Raw genomic sequence first — 18841 nt, forward strand, 5'->3', positions numbered from 1 at the left:
AAGACAAACCAGCGAGTTCACACGGCCGAGGGTAAACGGCCCAGCTATGCAGCTCCTCGCAGCACCTTTCACTCTCGTGATTTACATGGGTTTTTTCTGCCAGTCTGGGACGCATTAAACCCCTCGCAGCACTGACCTGCGCAAAACCCAGCAACATGAGGTACTGATAGCTAAACTTTGACGCACATGATGAGGTTTAAATCTCTCTCTCTCTCTCTCCCTCCGCCGTACGGAAGGTGCAGTGTGATTTAGTGCAGGGTTAAGCTAACGCGAAGCAGTTGACGTAGCTGCGGTGGCGCTTGAGAAAGGATCAGGCAGCGGAAGCTAGCGGAGTTAGCGCGATGCAATCGCAGAGACCGCGCAATGTTGTGACGCGCGAGTCGAGTCGGCGTGATCGACTTCTTTCTCCGTTCGCTCTTCTGAAACCTCGTTTTTTGTTTTTCGCAGGGGAGCGAAAGCGCAAGATTCTCTGCAACAGGGAGTCGGACAGGGTGGTGGTGTCCGACCAGAGGTGTCACGGTACGGCCAGACCTGCCGTCGTCACCGAGACCTGCAATACTGAATGTGAACTCAGGTTTGTGTGACTGTTTCAACCAGCCAGTCAGTCAGTCTATGATGGTCTCTGACTTAAAGGGATAGTTCCAAATTTTGGACATAAGAACTATTTTCCAACTCGGCCGGTGTGATGGAGACGTCTGGAGACGTTTTCAAGAAATCGGCCGTTACAGTTGATTTGCCTCGGGTGCACTGTGGAGTCGGTATGAGTGTTTCTAATGCCATGCTAGCAGGTTCCATTGACTTGCGCTAGCCATAGCACCAGCGAACTCGGCAACTAGAAGAACTGAATTAAATTTCTTGGAAAACGTCTCCAGACTGTATGTCCAAAATTCCGAACTATCCCTTTAAAGGGAAAGTTTGGGAGTGCAGGAGCCAGTAGCTATGTGAGTACCTCATACAACCACACCCGTACTGTCCCTTTAACCCATCCCTCTGGTCACAGGTGGCATGTGGCCCGTAAGAGTGAGTGTACGGCCCAGTGTGGTCCGGGATATCGCACCCTGGAGCTGTACTGTGCCAAAATGAGCCGTGCGGACGGAAAGACCCAGAAAGTCGACGACCGCTACTGCAGCGGCCAGCGCAAACCCGACGACAAAGAAGGTTGCCACGGAGACTGTAACCCGGGCGGCTGGGAGTACTCGTCTTGGTCCGAGGTAAGATAAGATTGTTATGTGAGAAGCGTAGGTTTTGGTGTTTTTGTGGTCAAAGTTGTGTCCGCGTGCTAACCGCTCAAACGTTTGTGCCTCAGTGCTCCAAGACCTGCGGAGGTGGAAACCGCCGTCGAGGGGCAGTTTGTCGGAAGGCGGCCGAGGCCGGCGGCGACGAGAGCAAGTGCAGTCAAAGGGACAAGCAGACCATCCAACCCTGCAATGAATTCCTCTGTCCTCAGTGGAAGACTGGGGACTGGTCTGAGGTCAGTTCTTGCTGTGTTCTCTCAGAGGCGGGGACAGTGGATCAGTGATAGACTGGGGTTGTCCCTGAAGGGTTGTCCCTGAAGGGTTGTCCCTGAAGGGTTGTCCGTGAGACCCTTGAAGGGTTGTCCGTAAGACCCTTGAAGGGTTGTCCGTGAGACCCTTGAAGGGTTGTCCTTCAGACCCTTGAAGGGTTGTTCTTCAGACCCTTGAAGGGTTGTTCTTCAGGCTCTTGAAGGGTTGTCCTTCAGGCTCTTGAAGGGTTGTCCTTCAGGCTCTTGAAGGGTTGTCCTTCAGACTCTTGAAGTGTTGTCCTTCAGGCCCTTGAATGGTTGTCCTTCAGGCCCTAGAAGGGTTGTCCTTCAAGCCCTTGAAGGGTTGTCCTTCAGGCCCTTGAAGGATTGTCCTTCAGGCCCTTGAAGGGTTGTCCCTCAGACCCTTGAAGGGTTGTCCTTAAGACTCTTGAAGGGTTGTCCTTCAGACTCTTGAAGTGTTGTCCTTCAGGCCCTAGAAGGGTTGTCCTTCAGGCCCTTGAAGGATTGTCCTTCAGGCCCTTGAAGGGTTGTCCCTCAGACCCTTGAAGGGTTGTCCTTAAGACTCTTGAAGGGTTGTCCTTCAGACTCTTGAAGTGTTGTCCTTCAGGCCCTAGAAGGATTGTCCTTCAGGCCCTAGAAGGGTTGTCCTTCAGGCCCTTGAAGGGTTGTCCTTCAGGCTCTTGAAGGGTTGTCCTTCAGGCCCTTGACGGGTTGATCTTCAGACCCTTGAGGGGTTCTTTTTCAAACCCTTGACGGGTTCTTCTTCAAACTGAATCCTTAACCTGAAGCTCCTACAGTTTCACTAGCGTAGCATCACTCTGTGTCTCCACAGACACCAAAAAAAACAAAACACTGCTTCGCTCAGAGTCTTTATCAGCTTTTTGTGGTTTGAATGGGACTGCTTTTTAAGTTAACATACTGCAGCTTTAAAGCCATAACGTACGTCTTATCTTACGTTTATTTGTGTCACAGGGAGACAGAAGAACGAGCGATAAACGTACGTGGTTTTTAGGGGGAAATGGGTGATTTCAGGGTTAAGATTGTAGTAACCGTCGAACAGATGACACCGTGTAGAGGGAGAGAGAGGAGTGTTGGGCTGCATTCCAGGAATGTTTTCAACCTCCCATGTGGTGCACTAAATACAGACACCTACACTTTACTGTACACGTACAGTGCGTGCACTTTATTTCACACACACACACACACACACACAATAAAAAACGTCTTTGGTTCCTGATTATTTGTTTTTATTTTTGTTTTATCACAATTCCAGGCAATGTTGACGTCGCTTCACTTTAAATGTTGAAAATCTGTTTTGTCCACCAGTGTCTGGTGACGTGTGGTAAAGGCTACAAACACCGTCAGGCGTGGTGTCAGTTCGGCGAGGACCGTCTGGACGATCGTTTCTGCAGCTCGTCCAAACCCGAGTCTGTGCAGACGTGTCAGCAGCAGGAGTGTGCGTCCTGGCAGGTCGGACCCTGGGGACAGGTCAGTCGTCCAACTGTGTCAAAACAAGACATATATGTAAGATAGAATTCTGAGAATAAAGTCAGAAATTCTGGTGTGAAAACTCAGAATTCTGGTGTGAAAACTCAGAATTCTGAGTGGGAAAAAGGTCAAAATTCTGACTTTAAACTCTTTTTTTAAATCCATCATACAGTGAACAATAATATCAATGACTTTATACAATAAATTACAAATTACATTGGAATTTGAGATGACATTGATTTTGACTCTTATTTTGGCTTCAAATGTTAGAATTCTGACTTTAATCTGAAAATTCCGAGTTTGTTTTCAGAATTCTGAAGGAAAAAAAGGCCGAATTGTTAGAAAAAATAATCTGAATTATGAGTCAGAATTCATAACCTCACAATTTTCTTACTTTTTCCCCTCAAAGTCAGAATTCTGGGAAGTGGATTTTTGTTCTTTTGGCTTCAAAAATTAGAATTCTGACATTTATCAAATAATTCTATTTTTTTATTTTTTTTTTTTTAATCCGAGAATTCCAATTTTAAAGTCACAATTATGAGATTAGTGTCAGAATTATGACTTTTTGTCATTTCTTGGAAGTTTTTTTTTATTTTAGTTTAGATTTCTGACATTAAAGTCATAATCTCATAATTCTGACTTTAATCTAAGAATTCCAAGATTATTCTCAGAATTGTGAGGGAAAAAAAGTCGGAATTATGAGAATAAACTTGGAATTCTCAGAATTCTGACTTAACAATGACTTTATTTAGTAAATCCCGAATTGAAATGCAATTTGACTGAGATTGTTGACTTTTTTTTCCCTGCAAATCAGAATTATTTTGTCTTAAATAGTTTGAATTCTAACATTAATCTCAGAATTCAAATGTAGTCTCAGAATTCTGTCACTTTTTAAATCAATGACGCTGTGAATAATAATAATTTTGCAAACAGTGACTTTAAAGAGTATTTCACAGATTTCAAAATAGGGCCTTTTTTTTTTTCTTTTCGTTTCTTTTGTTCCTCACATCAGACGACGTTCCCGTGTTTAGCTTATATTTGAAGTGGTTTAATGAAACGTGTCCAAACGTCGGCCGGAGTCGCCGCCGCGAAACTTTGACCTTGTTTCAGTGGAGGCAGCGAGGCAGAAGAGAACGCCGCGCCGTCGCCTCTCGCTGGTGGAAACGAGGACAATGTCGTGTTTGTGTCGGTCGTTTTTGTTTGTATAATATTTATTTGCTGGCTGCTTGGATCTCAGGTTGTTTGTTTGTGAGGAGGAGGAGGAGGAGGAGGAGGAGGAGGAGGAGGAGGAGGAGGAGGAGGAGGAGGAGGAGGAGGAGGAGGAGGAGGAGGAGCCTGGTTTCCAGTTGTTTGCTTTGTTTGTGTTTGTGAGGTTTTGCTTTCATGTCTCTGACGAGCTCTTTTTCTGTGTCGTTTTTTTTATTTTCTGAACCCAGTGCACGACCTCGTGTGGTCCCGGTTACCAGATGAGAGCGGTGAAGTGCGTGGTCGGCTCTTACGGCGCCGTCATGGACGACACCGAATGTAACGCCGCCACTCGACCCACGGACACCCAGGTAAGAACCACCTGTGTCAAAGTGATTTATTCAGTCAGAAGAGTACATCCAGCCGACATGAGGGGGTTAAAAAGGGTTGAACCAAGTGTTTTCCCGCCAATTTCCTGTTGCTCTACATGATAAAAAGTGTCTCATGACGATGTAAAAATCAAACTTTACCCTCTGTACTCAAGAGGATCTATTGTGTCAGGAATTCTATATGAATATGAAGATGTGTTAGCGTTGCTCTAGCGGGGTTAGACGCTAACGCTAACCTTTAAAGAAGTTTAACATCCTCTAGCATCAAAACCGTGTGACATAGAGTGAAGCTTTTCGTCACTTTTAATCCTCGTCTTGTCCAGAGTGACCGGACCAAAGTAGAAGTGGATCGCATTAAAGCTCTAGGAGTAGGCTGTTCTGACACAACGTGTGTGAAATTGGACCAGAATTGGACCGAAATTGGACTGAAATTGGACCAGAATGGCTGTTTTTTTCAAAAATGCCCATCTTTCTTTTGAGTTTAAGTATAATTTCATCAGTAAACACACATAATTACCTCTCTTTTACATACCTTTAATGGCGAGGGTTTTATTTAATATTTTTATGAAGTTCCATGTGTAGATCACACATTTTTTGGGGATTTTTTTTTAATATTCTTTGATTATTTAGGTCATATTTTTTCCTTAAATGCCGGAGCGTGACGTGTGCAGAGCTGCTCAGAGCCACGTTTGTTGCTCTAAGGTTGGCGGCGTGTGGAATGTGAAGCCTGCTCAGATCCTGTGTGACCTGATTAAAGCCCTCATTCCTGGACACTGGGGGTCAGAGGTCACCAGAGGGCATGAGGAGGGAGGGGGGGGGGGGGTTGGAAGGTGAGGGAGGGAGGGGGTGGTGGATTAGGGGGCGGGGCTTATGACCACGCCAGCGTGGGCATTGGAGGCGGTGAATACCACTCCACTGTGACCTGTTATGACAGGGATCAGGACTTTATGCTGAGTGGCTCACGGACACAATCCATAGTTTGAACTGACATGTTCGTGTTGTTTTGATAACGTGGGGGTGGTGAGGGAGCGAGGGGGGGGGGGCAGGGGGGGGGAGCAGTTGTGTTGAAGGGGAAACACAACTGCTCTCTAACGTCGAGCTGAAGGAACGTGGATTTATTATTAACGTTGTTTATGTGTGATGTTGTGGTCGAAGCACAGATGTTGTTCCAGTATATTCACTTTGTGTCCTTCCGTCCTTCCGTCCTCAGGACTGTGAGCTGTCTCAGTGTCCCAGCAGCCACCCTGTCCCCCCCGGAACCAAAGTCCCGTCCGACCTGACTCACAAAACCCAGTGGCGGTTCGGTTCCTGGACTCAGGTTGGTTTTCCCGCTCATTTCGGCCGTCACTTTATTCCAGAAAAAACAAGTTCAAATACATGACACGCAACTAGATTATTGAAACTTATTTAAAAAAAAATTTTAAGGTCCTGAACATACCCCAAAACTCACGGATTTCTTTCGGTGAATGGCCGTCAAAAATTGAAAGTGGGAGGGGCTAACGTTAAATGTTAAATGTAAATGAACGAAACTTGGCACACGCGTTCATGAGGTCGGGACGGTCGAAAAAGTAAATGATGGCTTTCCCGTGAATCCTACAGGAAGGCGGCCATTTTGGATTGAAGGCAAACTCAATTTTGGCGATTTCGCACCAATGGCCGTCAAAAATTGAAAGTGGGAGGGGCTAGCGTTAAATGTTAAACGTAAATGAACGAAACTCGGCACACGCGTTCATGAGGTCGGGGCGGTCGAAAAAGTCGATGACGGCTTTCCCGCGAATCCTACAGGAAGGCGGCCATTTATGATTGAACGGAAACTCGATTTTTTTGGCGTTTTCGCACCAATGGCCGTCAAAAATTGAAAGTGGGAGGGGCTAACGCTAAATGTTAAACGTAAATGAACGAAACTCGGCACACGCGTTCATGAGGTCGGGACGGTCGAAAAAGTCGATGACGGCTTTCCTGCGAATCCTACAGGAAGGCGGCCATTTTGGATTGAACGGAAACTCGATTTCGCACCAATGGCCGTCAAAAATTGAAAGTGGGAGGGGCTAAGTTAAATGTTAAACGTAAATGAACGAAACTTGGCACACGCGTTCATGAGGTCGGGACGGTCGAAAAAGTCGATGACGGCTTTCCCGCGAATCCTACGGGAAGGCGGCCATTTTGGATTGAACGGAAACTCGATTTTGGCGATTTCGCACCAATGGCCGTCAAAAATTGAAAGTGGGAGGGGCTAACGTTAAATGTTAAACGTAAATGAACGAAACTTGGCACACGCGTTCATGAGGTCGGGATGGTCGAAAAAGTCGATGAGGGCTTTCCTGCGAATCCTACGGGAAGGCGGCCATTTTGGATTGAACGCCAACTCGAACGCCGATTTTTGCCGTTTTTGCACCAATGTTTTTTTTCTTTTAATATTGCTCTTACTATTAGTCATTATAATACAAAATTCACATATCTATACTTTACTTTAAAGGTGCTAAAGCATTAACAAACATACAAGTATACGTACAGTATCTCCAAACACCGTATTAAAAACTCTTCTCTCCCTCACACACCAGTGCACGGCCAGCTGTGGCAAAGGCACGCGGATGCGTTACGTGAGTTGCCGCGACAACCAGGGCGGCGTGGCGGAGGAGGCGGCCTGCGCTCACCTCCCCAAACCCCCCGCCAGAGAGGTGTGCTCAGCCGTGGCCTGTGGACAGTGGAAAGTGCTGGAGTGGACGGCGGTAAGAAGAGAAGTCTAATATTATATCTAAAGTAGATGACGTTCTCCTTCTGCACCTTTTATTTGAGCATACCTGAATACATCCAAGATCGACAAAACGGCAGACCGTGGTACAGATCCAGACCCTGAAATGGTTCCTACCCGGACCTGTAATTTATAAATCGTCCCAGCCATCCTGAATAAGTGGTTGATGGATGGATAAATGGGTTAAATACACCCTTAAACTGTTTAAAATCAACTATTTTTGCATTACATTAACAAGCTAAAACAGTTAAATTTAACCCTATTCCAGGGAGTAGTTGGTCCTAATCAGAATTGGTGTTAAAATTGATTCTTTTAGTGCAAAAATTGCAAAAAACGACTTGTTGGTAGTAAAAAAAAAACGATTTCCGCCAGAAGAAAATGTCAGCTAAGAACAGGAAGTAGGAGAATGAATGTATGGGTGAAGCACGAAGCAAAGGAATCTTCCTTGCACGGTTTTTCTAGCCTTTACAGCAGTGAACGTGCAGGAAACACAGAGTCTGCAGCTGTGTGTGTGTGTGTGTGTGTGTGTGCGTGTGTGTGTGTGTGTGTGGAATGAGGCGGGTGAAGCAGGACTTGTCTCTCTCAGTGAAACAACTGCTGTGAGGACGTTTCCACGTCTTTAACGCAGCGTTTGAAGGTAAAGAATGGGCTTTCTGTGGGTTCAAAGTAGGTTTTAACGTGTCCTCACAATGACAGCAAGACCAGTGTGTGTGTGTGTGTGTGTGTGTGTGTGTGAGGGGCTGTAGTGAGGGGCTGTAGTGAGGGGCTCCAGTCTTGTTTACAGATGTTTCTCATCACAGTCCTGATGATACAGTCCAGCCAGACTGCAGGTCTGGTCACCATACACACACACACACACACACACACACACACACACACACACACACACACACGCACACATTCATGGATACACACCCACACACACATGGTTACACACACCCACACATGTACCGCCAAGCCAAAGACACTCATTGACCCCCCGAAAAAGGAAATGGTTCATCCCAAGGCTAAAGAAGACACACACACACAAATAAATCCTAAACATAAAAGGGGCGGAGCCTTTTCTCAGTAATCTACCTCCCGTTTGTTTCGCCATATTTTGTGCACATTACCAGTGTTACAAAAACATTTATTATGTAACCCTAAGGTGTTATAAAATCATGTTATTATCATTACAAAAATGGCTTAGGTAACAAAATACTGCAGAAAAAAAGTTGGAATATTCCAAAAACACGTTATAAAATGTTGTATTGTTACAAAATCATGTAATTGTCATTATAAAAATGGGTTAGGTAACAAAATACTGCAAAAAAAAAAGTTGGAATGTTCCAAAAACACATCATCAAATGTTGTACGGTTACAAAAACACATTACTATGATTACAAAAAATGACTAATGTGACCAAAGAATGCAGGTTACAAAATGTTGCATTGTTACAAAAACATACAATTATCATTACAAAATGGCTTAAGTAACCAAATGCTGCTGGAAAAAAAAAGTTGGAATGTTCCAAAAACACATCATCAAATGTTGTATTGTTACAAAAACACATTACTATCATCACAAAGAATTACTCATGTGATCAAAGAATGCTTTAAAAAGTTGTAATGTTCCAAAAACAGGTTACAAAACGTTGTATTGTTACAAGATCGTGTAATTAGTGTTAAAAAAGTAACCAAAACTGCTACAAAAGAGTTGTACTGTTACAAAAACTTGACTCGTGTCACCAGAGTGGTTAGAAAAAGTGTTAATGTTACAAAAACATTGTGATTAAAATGTTGTAATGTTTCAAAAACATTACAACTGTTACAAAAAATGACTCCAAAGAGTGGTTACAATGTTACAAAAACCTGTCACAAAATCTTGTGATGTTCCAAAAACACGTTACTATCGTTACAAAAAATGCCTCATGTGACCAACGAGTGCTTCAAAAGGTTGTAATGTTACAAAAACGTGTCATTACATAAAAAAAAAAAAGTAACCAAATAATAAAAATGTTACAAAAACATGTTACTATTATTACAGAAAAATGACATAACTCACCAAATAATGCTTAAAAAAAGTTGGGAAAGTGAAACTTTATAAACTAAGATGACTGTAAAGAACACATTGGAATGACTGCAAAGACACAGGCTCCCCCTTGTGGCACTTTAGGATAAATCACTAGGACTGTATGTTGCTGTGTCAAATGAAACATGAGCGTGAAATGACCTAATAATCCGTCACCACGTGCGATAATAATATCGTATTGTCGTCACCGCGCATAAAAAAAACATGCACACGCCGCGTCAACGACAGCATTTAAGCTTCAGTGTAAGTTGCAGCGTCACACGCGTCTGTGATCACGTGAAATCCATAACATTTGGACAGAGAAGTGTAAACCTCTGCAGAGTTTTCCCAGCAGACGCTTCAGCGTAGAAAAGTTACGTAAGCGTCATAGATCACCTTATGCAAGAGAGGAGTCCGGAGGGAGGAGGAGGAGGAGCTCAGAGAGACACCGTCCATCTCTTATTTAAAATAATACAATTCAACCTAAATTTGACTGAAACGGTCACTGTTTTAAATGGAGTGAATTCACAGAGTTAGCATGTGTTTGTTTTTGTCTGTAAAAAAACGACTGACCAGGTTATTTCTCAATTTAAGTGTCATCAAATTCCACCCAAATAACACAGTTCCAACATTGTTCTGCCTGTTGTTACTTTTCTGGGGTTTTTTTTTTGGTCTCCAGCAAATCATAGGATTTTATTTCACTTGAGCGTCAAACGTGGGTTTGAACAGCGGTCAAGAGACGACACAGAAAACAGGTCAACAGTTTAAGGTCCTTCAGATTATATCTGCAGAAATAAACACATTAAAAAAAGATAATCATATTAATCGTAATTATGGCTGCAACTAATGAATAAAGAATGGAATATATGTGATATGTTTGGTCCATAAAATGTCAGAAAAAACCTCTTGTTTTTGTCCACAAACCAAAATGATTCAGTTTGAATGATTTCTTTGTTTATGTGGAGCAAAGAAACCAGAAAATATTCACATTTAAGAAGCTGAAACAATCGGAAAACCTTGTTTTAGTTATTTAAAAACCACTTAAACCAGTTTATTATCAAAAAAGTTGACATTTAATTTATTAGTAGTTATCGATCATTGATCTAATTATCATGCGTTCAACAGTGCCCAGTCTAAAAAGAGTACACTATAACAGGGTATAATTTGAATTTAAGGCCTTAAAATGTCTTAAATTCTCCTAAAATCTCATAAAAAGGTCTTAAATACAATTTTGAAAGGTCTTAAAAATCTATTAACGTTACTTTTATTTAAAACGTGCGTAAACTTCAGTCTCGCTTTGAAATGTTTCTATTTTTGAGGAATGCGATAACGACAATAACTACAACACGGAACTAAAGTAGGTCACCTGTGTTGCCCGGGGAGAGTTTATCCAGCACCACTAGCTAGCGTGCTGTGCGCGCGCCGCGGTGTGCTACAGCTTAGCATAGCTAAGATCTGATATCAATTAATTTCATAGTTGTGAGAGTGAATGAATGAATGAATGAATGAATACCATAGTGTCAAAAGAAAGATGTTACCAAAGGGGAGAATATAAAACAATAAAGAGCAGAGGGCCCAGTATTGAGCCCTGTGGAACTCCGCTATAAATTGTAGATTTTCCCGATTTAATTATACTCATTTTTACAGTTGTATTTAAACAAAACGGTGGGATTTGGTGTCTGTGACGTCCAGAAGAATGAGGATGAGGATGTTTTTGGAGGGCGGTGGAACTGAAAAAATTCCCTGAAGCTGAGATTTGACAATTCTCTCGGAAGTTATCGCGGTCGCTGAGGTTCACAGTTAGACTTTAGGTTTTCTTTGCGGTCTGAGTCGCTGCAGGAAACCCTGAAAGATGAGACGTCTGAGGGTTCGACGGTTTATTTTCTTGATTCCCAGAGGAGCAAAACACGTTGTGGACGTGTTACGTGGTCTTTGGCCGCATCTGTTTCTCGTCATAAATGGATATATCTTGTATTGATTTACACTCTGGGACACATGGTGCTGATTGGCTAGCATTCTTACCTCGCAGCGAGAAGGTCACCGGTTGGAACGGTCGTTGCCTCTGTATGTTGGACTGTTCCACTGCCCTCGTGTGGAGGATAATTGAATGACTTACGTCGTCTCCGTGTGTCTCCAGTGCTCGGTGACCTGTGGCCAGGGCAAGACGACGCGGCAGGTGCTGTGCGTCATCAACGACCAGGAGGTGAACGCCAGCGAGTGCGACGCGGACGATCGCCCGGCCGGCGAGCAGGACTGCGCCATGTCCCAGTGCCCGTCCCGCTCCAGCGACCCGGGCCGACATCTGCCGTCCTCGCCGAACTCCAGCTCCAGGAACCACCTGCCGCGCAGCCAGGCCCACCAATGGCGGACCGGACCGTGGGGCGCGGTAAGCTAATCTTATAATCGTACACAACAACGGCAATGACCTGTTCTCTGAAGGTTGACCAGCGGAGAAATGAGACGGCATCAACGATACGACCATTACCAAAATACTTTTATTTAGTTTTTGTCAATGTTGTCGTTTGTTAGCTAACTACAGGAACGTTCTACATAGCAATGGGGCAAAATCATACACTCACTGAATGGATTAAACCTACAAAGCAACATTTTGTTGGTATTTGAATATTAAAAATGCCAAAAAAGTTAGACTAGACAATGTACATTATTCTAATTGCAATACCAATCCTTGCCAGCAGGGAAAGGGGCACTAGCAAAACCTGATTTTAGCCATTTAAAGGTGGCATATGTAAGAATGTGGCCAAAAACGGTTACTACATTCAAATTCAAAATACCGAGGTCTTTTAGGTTTCGTTTTCTGACTGAGACGTTAGCGCTGAGTCGTTAGCACTGAGACGTTAGCGCTGAGACGTTAGCGCTGAGTCGTTAGCGCTGAGTCGTTAGCGCTGAGTCGTTAGCACTGAGACGTTAGCGCTGAGACGTTATCGCTGAGACATTAGCACTGAGTTGTTAGCACTGAGTCGTTAGCACTGATATGTTAGCACTGAGACGTTAGCGCTGAGACGTTAGCGCTGAGTCGTTAGCACTGAGACGTTAGCACTTAGACGTTAGCGCTGAGACGTTTGCGCTGAGACGTTAGCGCTTAGACGTTAGCGCTGAGACGTTAGCGCTGAGACGTTAGCACTGAGACGTTAGCACTGAGTCGTTAGCACTGAGTCGTTAGCACTGAGACGTTAGCGCTGAGTCGTTAGCGCTGAGACGTTTGCGCTGAGACGTTAGCGCTGAGACGTTAGCGCTGAGTCGTTAGCACTGATATGTTAGCACTTAGACGTTAGCGCTGAGACGTTAGCGCTGAGACGTTAGCGCTGAGACGTTAGCGCTGAGACGTTAGCGCTGAGACGTTAGCGCTGAGTCGTTAGCACTGAGATGTTAGCGCTTAGACGTTAGCGCTGAGACGTTAGCGCTGAGACGTTAGCCCTGAGACGTGAGCACTGAGAGGTTAGCGCTGAGACGTTAGCGCTGAGTCGTTAGCACTGAGACGTTACCACTTAGACGTTAGCACTTAGACGTTAGCACTGAGACGTTAGCGCTGAGACGTAAGCACTGAGACGTTAGCACTGAGTCGTTAGCACTGAGTCGTTAGCACTGAGTCGTTAGCACTTAGACGTTAGCGCTGAGACGTTAGCGCTGAGACGTTAGCACTGAGACGTTAGCACTGAGTCGTTAGCACTGAGACGTTAGCACTGAGTCGTTAGCACAGAGTCGTTAGCGCTGAGACGTTAGCGCTGAGACGTTAGCGCTTAGATGTTAGCACTGAGACGTAAGCGCTGGGACGTTAGCGCTGCGAGTGTGTTTACGCGCCCAGATTAAATGTAAATAATCCAGATTAACGCTCCTCTGGGACTCGTTTCTCACTCCCCTCGCATTCACCGAGCGTCTGTGTTTTTGTTTGTGTTGACGCCGCTCGCTCTCGCTCTTCACCACAGTGTTCCAGCACGTGTGCGGGAGGTTTCCAGCGGCGCGTGGTCGTCTGCCAGGACGAGAACGGTTACCCGGCCGACAGCTGCGAGGACCGCAGTCGGCCCAGCGAGCAGCGATCGTGCGAGTCGGGGCCGTGTCCGCAGTGGGTCTACGGCAACTGGGGAGAGGTAAGACGTCGCGTCACTGCACGTTAGCCGTTAGCTTTTGTGTTTCCCGCAAATACTTCCACTAGAGGGCAGTGCCTCAACAAACATGGTGACCTTTATAGAGGTTATTTTGTTGTGCTTGATCTGAAATAACTGAAACGCAATAGGAACTGACGGCTGCTTCTTCCTCGTTTTCCTGACTGATTTGACTCAATACTGCCCCCATGATTCCTGGTGGTATTGCTCTTTTAACGCAGAAGTGTTCGGCGAGACAGAATTCACCCTTTAGATCAAATTAGAATTGAGTCTTTTTTCACAGAATTCTGATTTTAAAGTGAGAATTCTGAGGGAAATTTAAAGTCAGAATTCATCACAGTAGACTTTTTCTTACTTTAATCTCACAATTCTGGAGAAAAGTCACAGAATTCTGAGTTAAATCTCAGACAGAATTCTAAGGGTTTCTGAGATTTTTAAATCAAAATGTAATCTCAGAATAGTTTTTTTCCCCCCTCAGAATTCTCACTTTAAACTCAGAATTCTGATTTGAGATAGAATTTAGAATCTAATCAGAATTCTTCATATTAAACTTTGTTTACTTTAATCCCACAATTCTATGAAAAGGCCACAACTCGGAGTTTAATCTCAAGAATTCTGATTTGAGACAGAATTCTGAGATTTTTCTCAGATAAAATTCGGATTACGATATTTTTGAATCAAAATTATTATTATTTATTATACTTTAATGTCAGAATGTATTAATTTTTTTTCCTCAGAATTCTGGAAGAAAAAACTTTATTCTCAAGAATTCTGATTTGAGACAGAATTTAGAGAGAGTTTAGCGTTTAAAGTGAGAATTCTGAGGGAAATCAAAGTCAGAATCGTGTCTCAAATCAAATCAGAATTCTTCATATCAAACTTTATCGTTTACTTTAATCTCACAATTCTGTGAAAAGGCCACAATTCTGAGATTAATCTCGGGAATTCTGATTGGAGACAGAATTCTGAGATTTTTCCTCAGATAAAATTTGGAGTATGGGATTTTTAAATCAAAATTATGACAGAATTTTTTTTTTTTTTTTTTTCTCAGAATTCTCTTTAAACTCAGAATTCTGGCAGAAAAAAACCCCTCAAAATTCAGACTTAAATCTCAAGAATTCTGATTTGAGACAGAGTTTTTTTTTTTTCCAGATTGTGAGACTTTTAAATCATAATTATCTTGCCTTTTGTTTCCAAGAAAAAATCATGTGTAGCCTTATTTATTATTACGAATTGTGATTATTTTTAGTTCTCAGAAGCGTGATAAAAGTCTCTAAATTAAATTTTTTGTGATTGAATCACTTGTTAATACCGGGTCTGAACAGACTCCTCAAAACCACATTTATGTCCACGTAAACGCCCTTTTTCCCTCCCCCTGCCTCTCCTCAGTGCACCAAACCGTGCGGCGGCGGCGTCAAGACCAGGCTGGTCGTGTGTCAGCGTCCAAACGGCGAGCGCTTCAACGACCTGAGCTGCGAGATCCACGACCGGCCGCCCGACCGCGAGCAGTGCAACACTCAGCCGTGTTCGTCGAGCCCTCACTGGAGCACGGACCCATGGAGCTCGGTACGCTCGTAAATACGTATTCTATGCCTTGTGTGTTTTTTTTCTCTCCCAAAACCCTCACGTTGTCTTTAACGGTTCTTAAACGGGGGATTTAAAGGGATTTCCTTTTTTCCGTGCTCTGGAGACGTCACACTCCCGCTTCACTTTTTTTAACCTTTAACCCCCCGGTTAAGCCTCTCTGGAGCCTGAGAGACGCTCGTCGAGATCCTTTCAGTTGCACTTAAAAGGCAAAGATGCCAAAAAAAACACACAAAAAGTACTCGACTACACGAGTACAAGTACAAGAACTCTCTTTTTTTATTTGTCTTTTCTTCTCAGTCCTAGTTTCTATCAACTGTTCATGAGCCGTGTGCTAGTGTTTGAAAAAAATTCAGGATCACTTTGTATCGCAAATCAAAGTTAGTTTTGTAAGATATTGTTTTTAAATATAATTTATTAAGATTTTTTTTTTTTTGCCTTTTTTTGTTTTTGTATATAGCATTAACTTTAAAAAAAAAAAAAAAGGTGATTTATTTTGTGTCTTTAGCTCTTTGTATTCGCACATTTAGCCGATCGTTGTTCATATGCAAAATACTGATGAATGTTTTTGTATATCAGGAATCTACAGTTTGATGTTCTTTTATTATCCAAAGAATGGCCTTTAATCTCCTAATCTATGGTGCTACACAGTATAGATGTGTCTTCTGTTACGGACGTGAAAGAGCGCCTGCTGCACACGACTGTTTTTAGTCTGTGTGAGTATCTTTGTAGAGGTCGACCGACGTGGGTTAATCTGAGGCTGAGCATTTTAGGACCAAATATTCACATGATTTTCTTTTTTTACCCTATGTTTTATATATATATACATATATATATATATAAATATAAAATATATCTCTTTAATTATATGAAATAGTACCAAAATTATGTGTTTACATTGAGAAATCAGTTACTGAACAACACTCAATCTGAAATTGGAAAATCCACACTTTAATCCCAGAATTCTGTCACAAATCAGAATTCTGAGATTAATGTCAAAAATCCACAGAATTCCAACTTTAATGTCAAGCATTCTGATATTTTTAAATCAAAATTCTGACTTTAATCTTAGGATTTTCTCTTTTTCCTCATGATTCTGTGGAAAAATCAGAAATTCTGAATTCTGACTTTAATCTCAAGAATTCTGATTTGAGACGATAATCTGTTTTTTTTTCTCAGATACAAATCTGATTGTGAGATTTTTTTAAATGAAATTTATGACTTTAATCTCAGTATGTTGTGTTTTTTTCCTCAGAATTCTCACTTTATTCTCAATAATTCTGATTTGAGACAGAATTTAGATAGAGTTTAGAGTTTAAAGTGAGAATTCTGAAGGAAATCAAAGTCAGAATTCTGTCTCAAATCAGAATTCTTCATATTAAACTTTATTGTTTACTTTAATATCACAATTCTGTGAAAAAGCCACAATTAATTGAGTTAATCTCAGGAATTCTGATACGAAACCGAAATTCTGAGATTTTTCTCAGATAAAATTTGGATTATGATATTTTCAAATCAAAATTATGACTATAATATCAGAATTTATTTATTTTTTTCCTCAGAATTATCTCTTTAAACTTGGAATTCTGGGAGAAAAAAACCCCTCAGAATTCAGACTTAAATCTCAAGAATTCTGATTTGAGACAGAATTCTGAGATTTTTCTCAGATAAAATTTGGATTATGGGATTTTTTAATCAAAATTTTGATTATAATCTCAGAATTTGTTTATTTTTTCCCTCAGAATTCTCTCTTTAAACTCAGAATTCTGGGAGAAAAAACCCCCCCTCAGAATTCAGACTTTAATCTGATTTAAGTTTTTTTTCTCAGAATAAAATCTGATTATGAGATTTTAAAATCATTCAAAAAATTAATGTGTGGCCCTAATTGTCTTCCATACAATTATATTCAGTATTTTCAGGAAAAATGGTGTATAAACTGAATATTAAATACCTGTAAAAGGTCGTCAGAAACTGAAAATTTGAAGTAATTATTATTGTGTAGAAAAATTAATTTTGCGTGACTTGTCAACTTTTATCAAGTTTCGGCCAATTCCCAATTTTTAGAAAATGGCAGACCTGGACCCTGCAGAAGAGTCGGTCGACCTCTACGTCTCTGTACGTTATTTTCTTTACATCGTAGAAATGGCTTCATGTATTAAGAATTCAACTTGTCTCGAGGCACATGTGGTTTTATAGAGAAGTTACTAATCCCCATGCAGACACTTTATTTTACAGATTATGGATTAATAACCCTCTCACTGTTACAGAAACGTCCAGCGTCGGTAGTTAAAGCTGTAAAATAAAGTGTCTCGCAGCGTTTTGTGGTTAGCATTAGCGTTAGCATTGATAGCCGTTGGTGTTTTTTTTATGACGCAGATTGAAACAAAGCTCCAAAGGTGCTTGATACGAGTGTATTTATATTGTGTTAGTTCATGTTTGCTTCTTCTTCTTCTTCTTCTTCCTTTTTTTTTACAGTAAGTTCATGGTAAATATGCTAACTAAGCTCAACAATACCTCACTTGGAACAAAACACAAGTCAAACTAGCCATGAAAAACTAAGATAACCTTCACTTCAGCGGTGCTTCAGCCAACCAAGGGAGACGGGAGATAGAAAAAATATCACATTTTCACAGTTTTTTTTAGTGGGTTAAGTTTTTATTTGTGGCGCAGTGTCGTCTCGTCGCTAGTGCTGGGCACGTTAGCGCGCTAACGGTGTTGACGTTAACGCACGTCAACGTGTTTCCATGACGACTGACTTGAAAAAAGACACGTGTGACGCTGCTCTTTTCCTTTAATAAACAGACCGCTCCAGATCCACTGTCGGCGTGCTAATGCAGCTAAAGGAGCTAACGTAAAGTAAACGGTGCCTGGACTCCGGTGCCGCGGCACGTAAAACAGGACGCTATGCACGTCTTTTTCCCGTCAGTCGTCATGGAAACGTCATGGAAAAGGCTAAACGTCGCCGTGCGCTAATGTGCGCTAACGCTAACTCTGTTAACTGCCGTTAACGCGCCCATCACTACTCAAAAATTCTCTTTGAATGTCCATGAAAGTGACCTTTTAGGGGAAAAATAGGGGGCCTGTTCTAATGTCATGACACCTGTGACCACAGGGGGGCGCTACCAGTCAGTGTTTTTATATCCACGGCTCTTTCTTTCTGAGCCAACCTCATGTGTCTACCTCAGTCTCTGCTGCCGCGTCCTGTCCTGTCCTGTCCGGTCCTCCCCGTCAGCTGGAGGACGGTGATTCAGCGTAAGTTGTTGGCGGCTGCGAGTTCGTCCACTCGTCGGTTAGCGTTCTTTTAAAGGTCCAATATGCAATACTTGAGCGCCAATAGTGCGACGGCGGCTCCTCCGCACATTCAGAGAACCTGTTCTAGATCTGTTCTAGATCTGTTCTAGAACTGAAAAAGGATGCGACATCAACTACAACTTCAGTTGGAAAGTCTGGTCACTTGTTCGCCGGAGCTCCCCCTACAGTTTTGGAGTACATATTTTTCATCCATCCATCCATTTTCGACCGCTTTATCCTCACTTGCTAAGTAATCCGTTAACAAACCTCTGATCCGATACAGCTCATTCGGAAACAAATGTCATTCCGAACTCCAGAGCTGGAATATTCAAACATTCGATCGGATCATGACTTCCTGTTTTGGTGCTATCGCAATGAGACGGCGATCGTGGACAGCGAGGGCGGCGAGCGGACCCGTGCAGCAATTGTTTACTACAAGTGCGTCCATGTAAACAATGGAACTGTGAATTCCAATCGG

The 18841-nt window shown here is 42.6% G+C and overlaps 1 protein-coding gene across 1 annotated transcript in view; it reads left to right on the forward strand.

Annotated features, from left to right (window-relative positions):
* Positions 1-18841, forward strand: part of adamts9 (ADAM metallopeptidase with thrombospondin type 1 motif, 9) — a gene marked incomplete at both ends in the record, with an annotated part of 66737 nt that overhangs the window by 30923 nt on the left and 16973 nt on the right. The window contains 10 exons of the mRNA XM_083908073.1: positions 448-574; positions 1001-1211; positions 1307-1471; positions 2831-2992; positions 4429-4548; positions 5777-5884; positions 7128-7295; positions 11505-11753; positions 13312-13473; positions 14878-15054. Of these exons, the coding sequence (XP_083764199.1) occupies positions 448-574; positions 1001-1211; positions 1307-1471; positions 2831-2992; positions 4429-4548; positions 5777-5884; positions 7128-7295; positions 11505-11753; positions 13312-13473; positions 14878-15054 (1649 nt within the window). The remainder of the gene's footprint in view (positions 1-447; positions 575-1000; positions 1212-1306; positions 1472-2830; positions 2993-4428; positions 4549-5776; positions 5885-7127; positions 7296-11504; positions 11754-13311; positions 13474-14877; positions 15055-18841) is intronic.

The sequence above is a fragment of the Microchirus variegatus genome (assembly GCF_963457635.1).
Source record: "Microchirus variegatus genome assembly, chromosome: 21".
Classification (NCBI taxonomy): Eukaryota; Metazoa; Chordata; class Actinopteri; order Pleuronectiformes; family Soleidae; genus Microchirus; species Microchirus variegatus.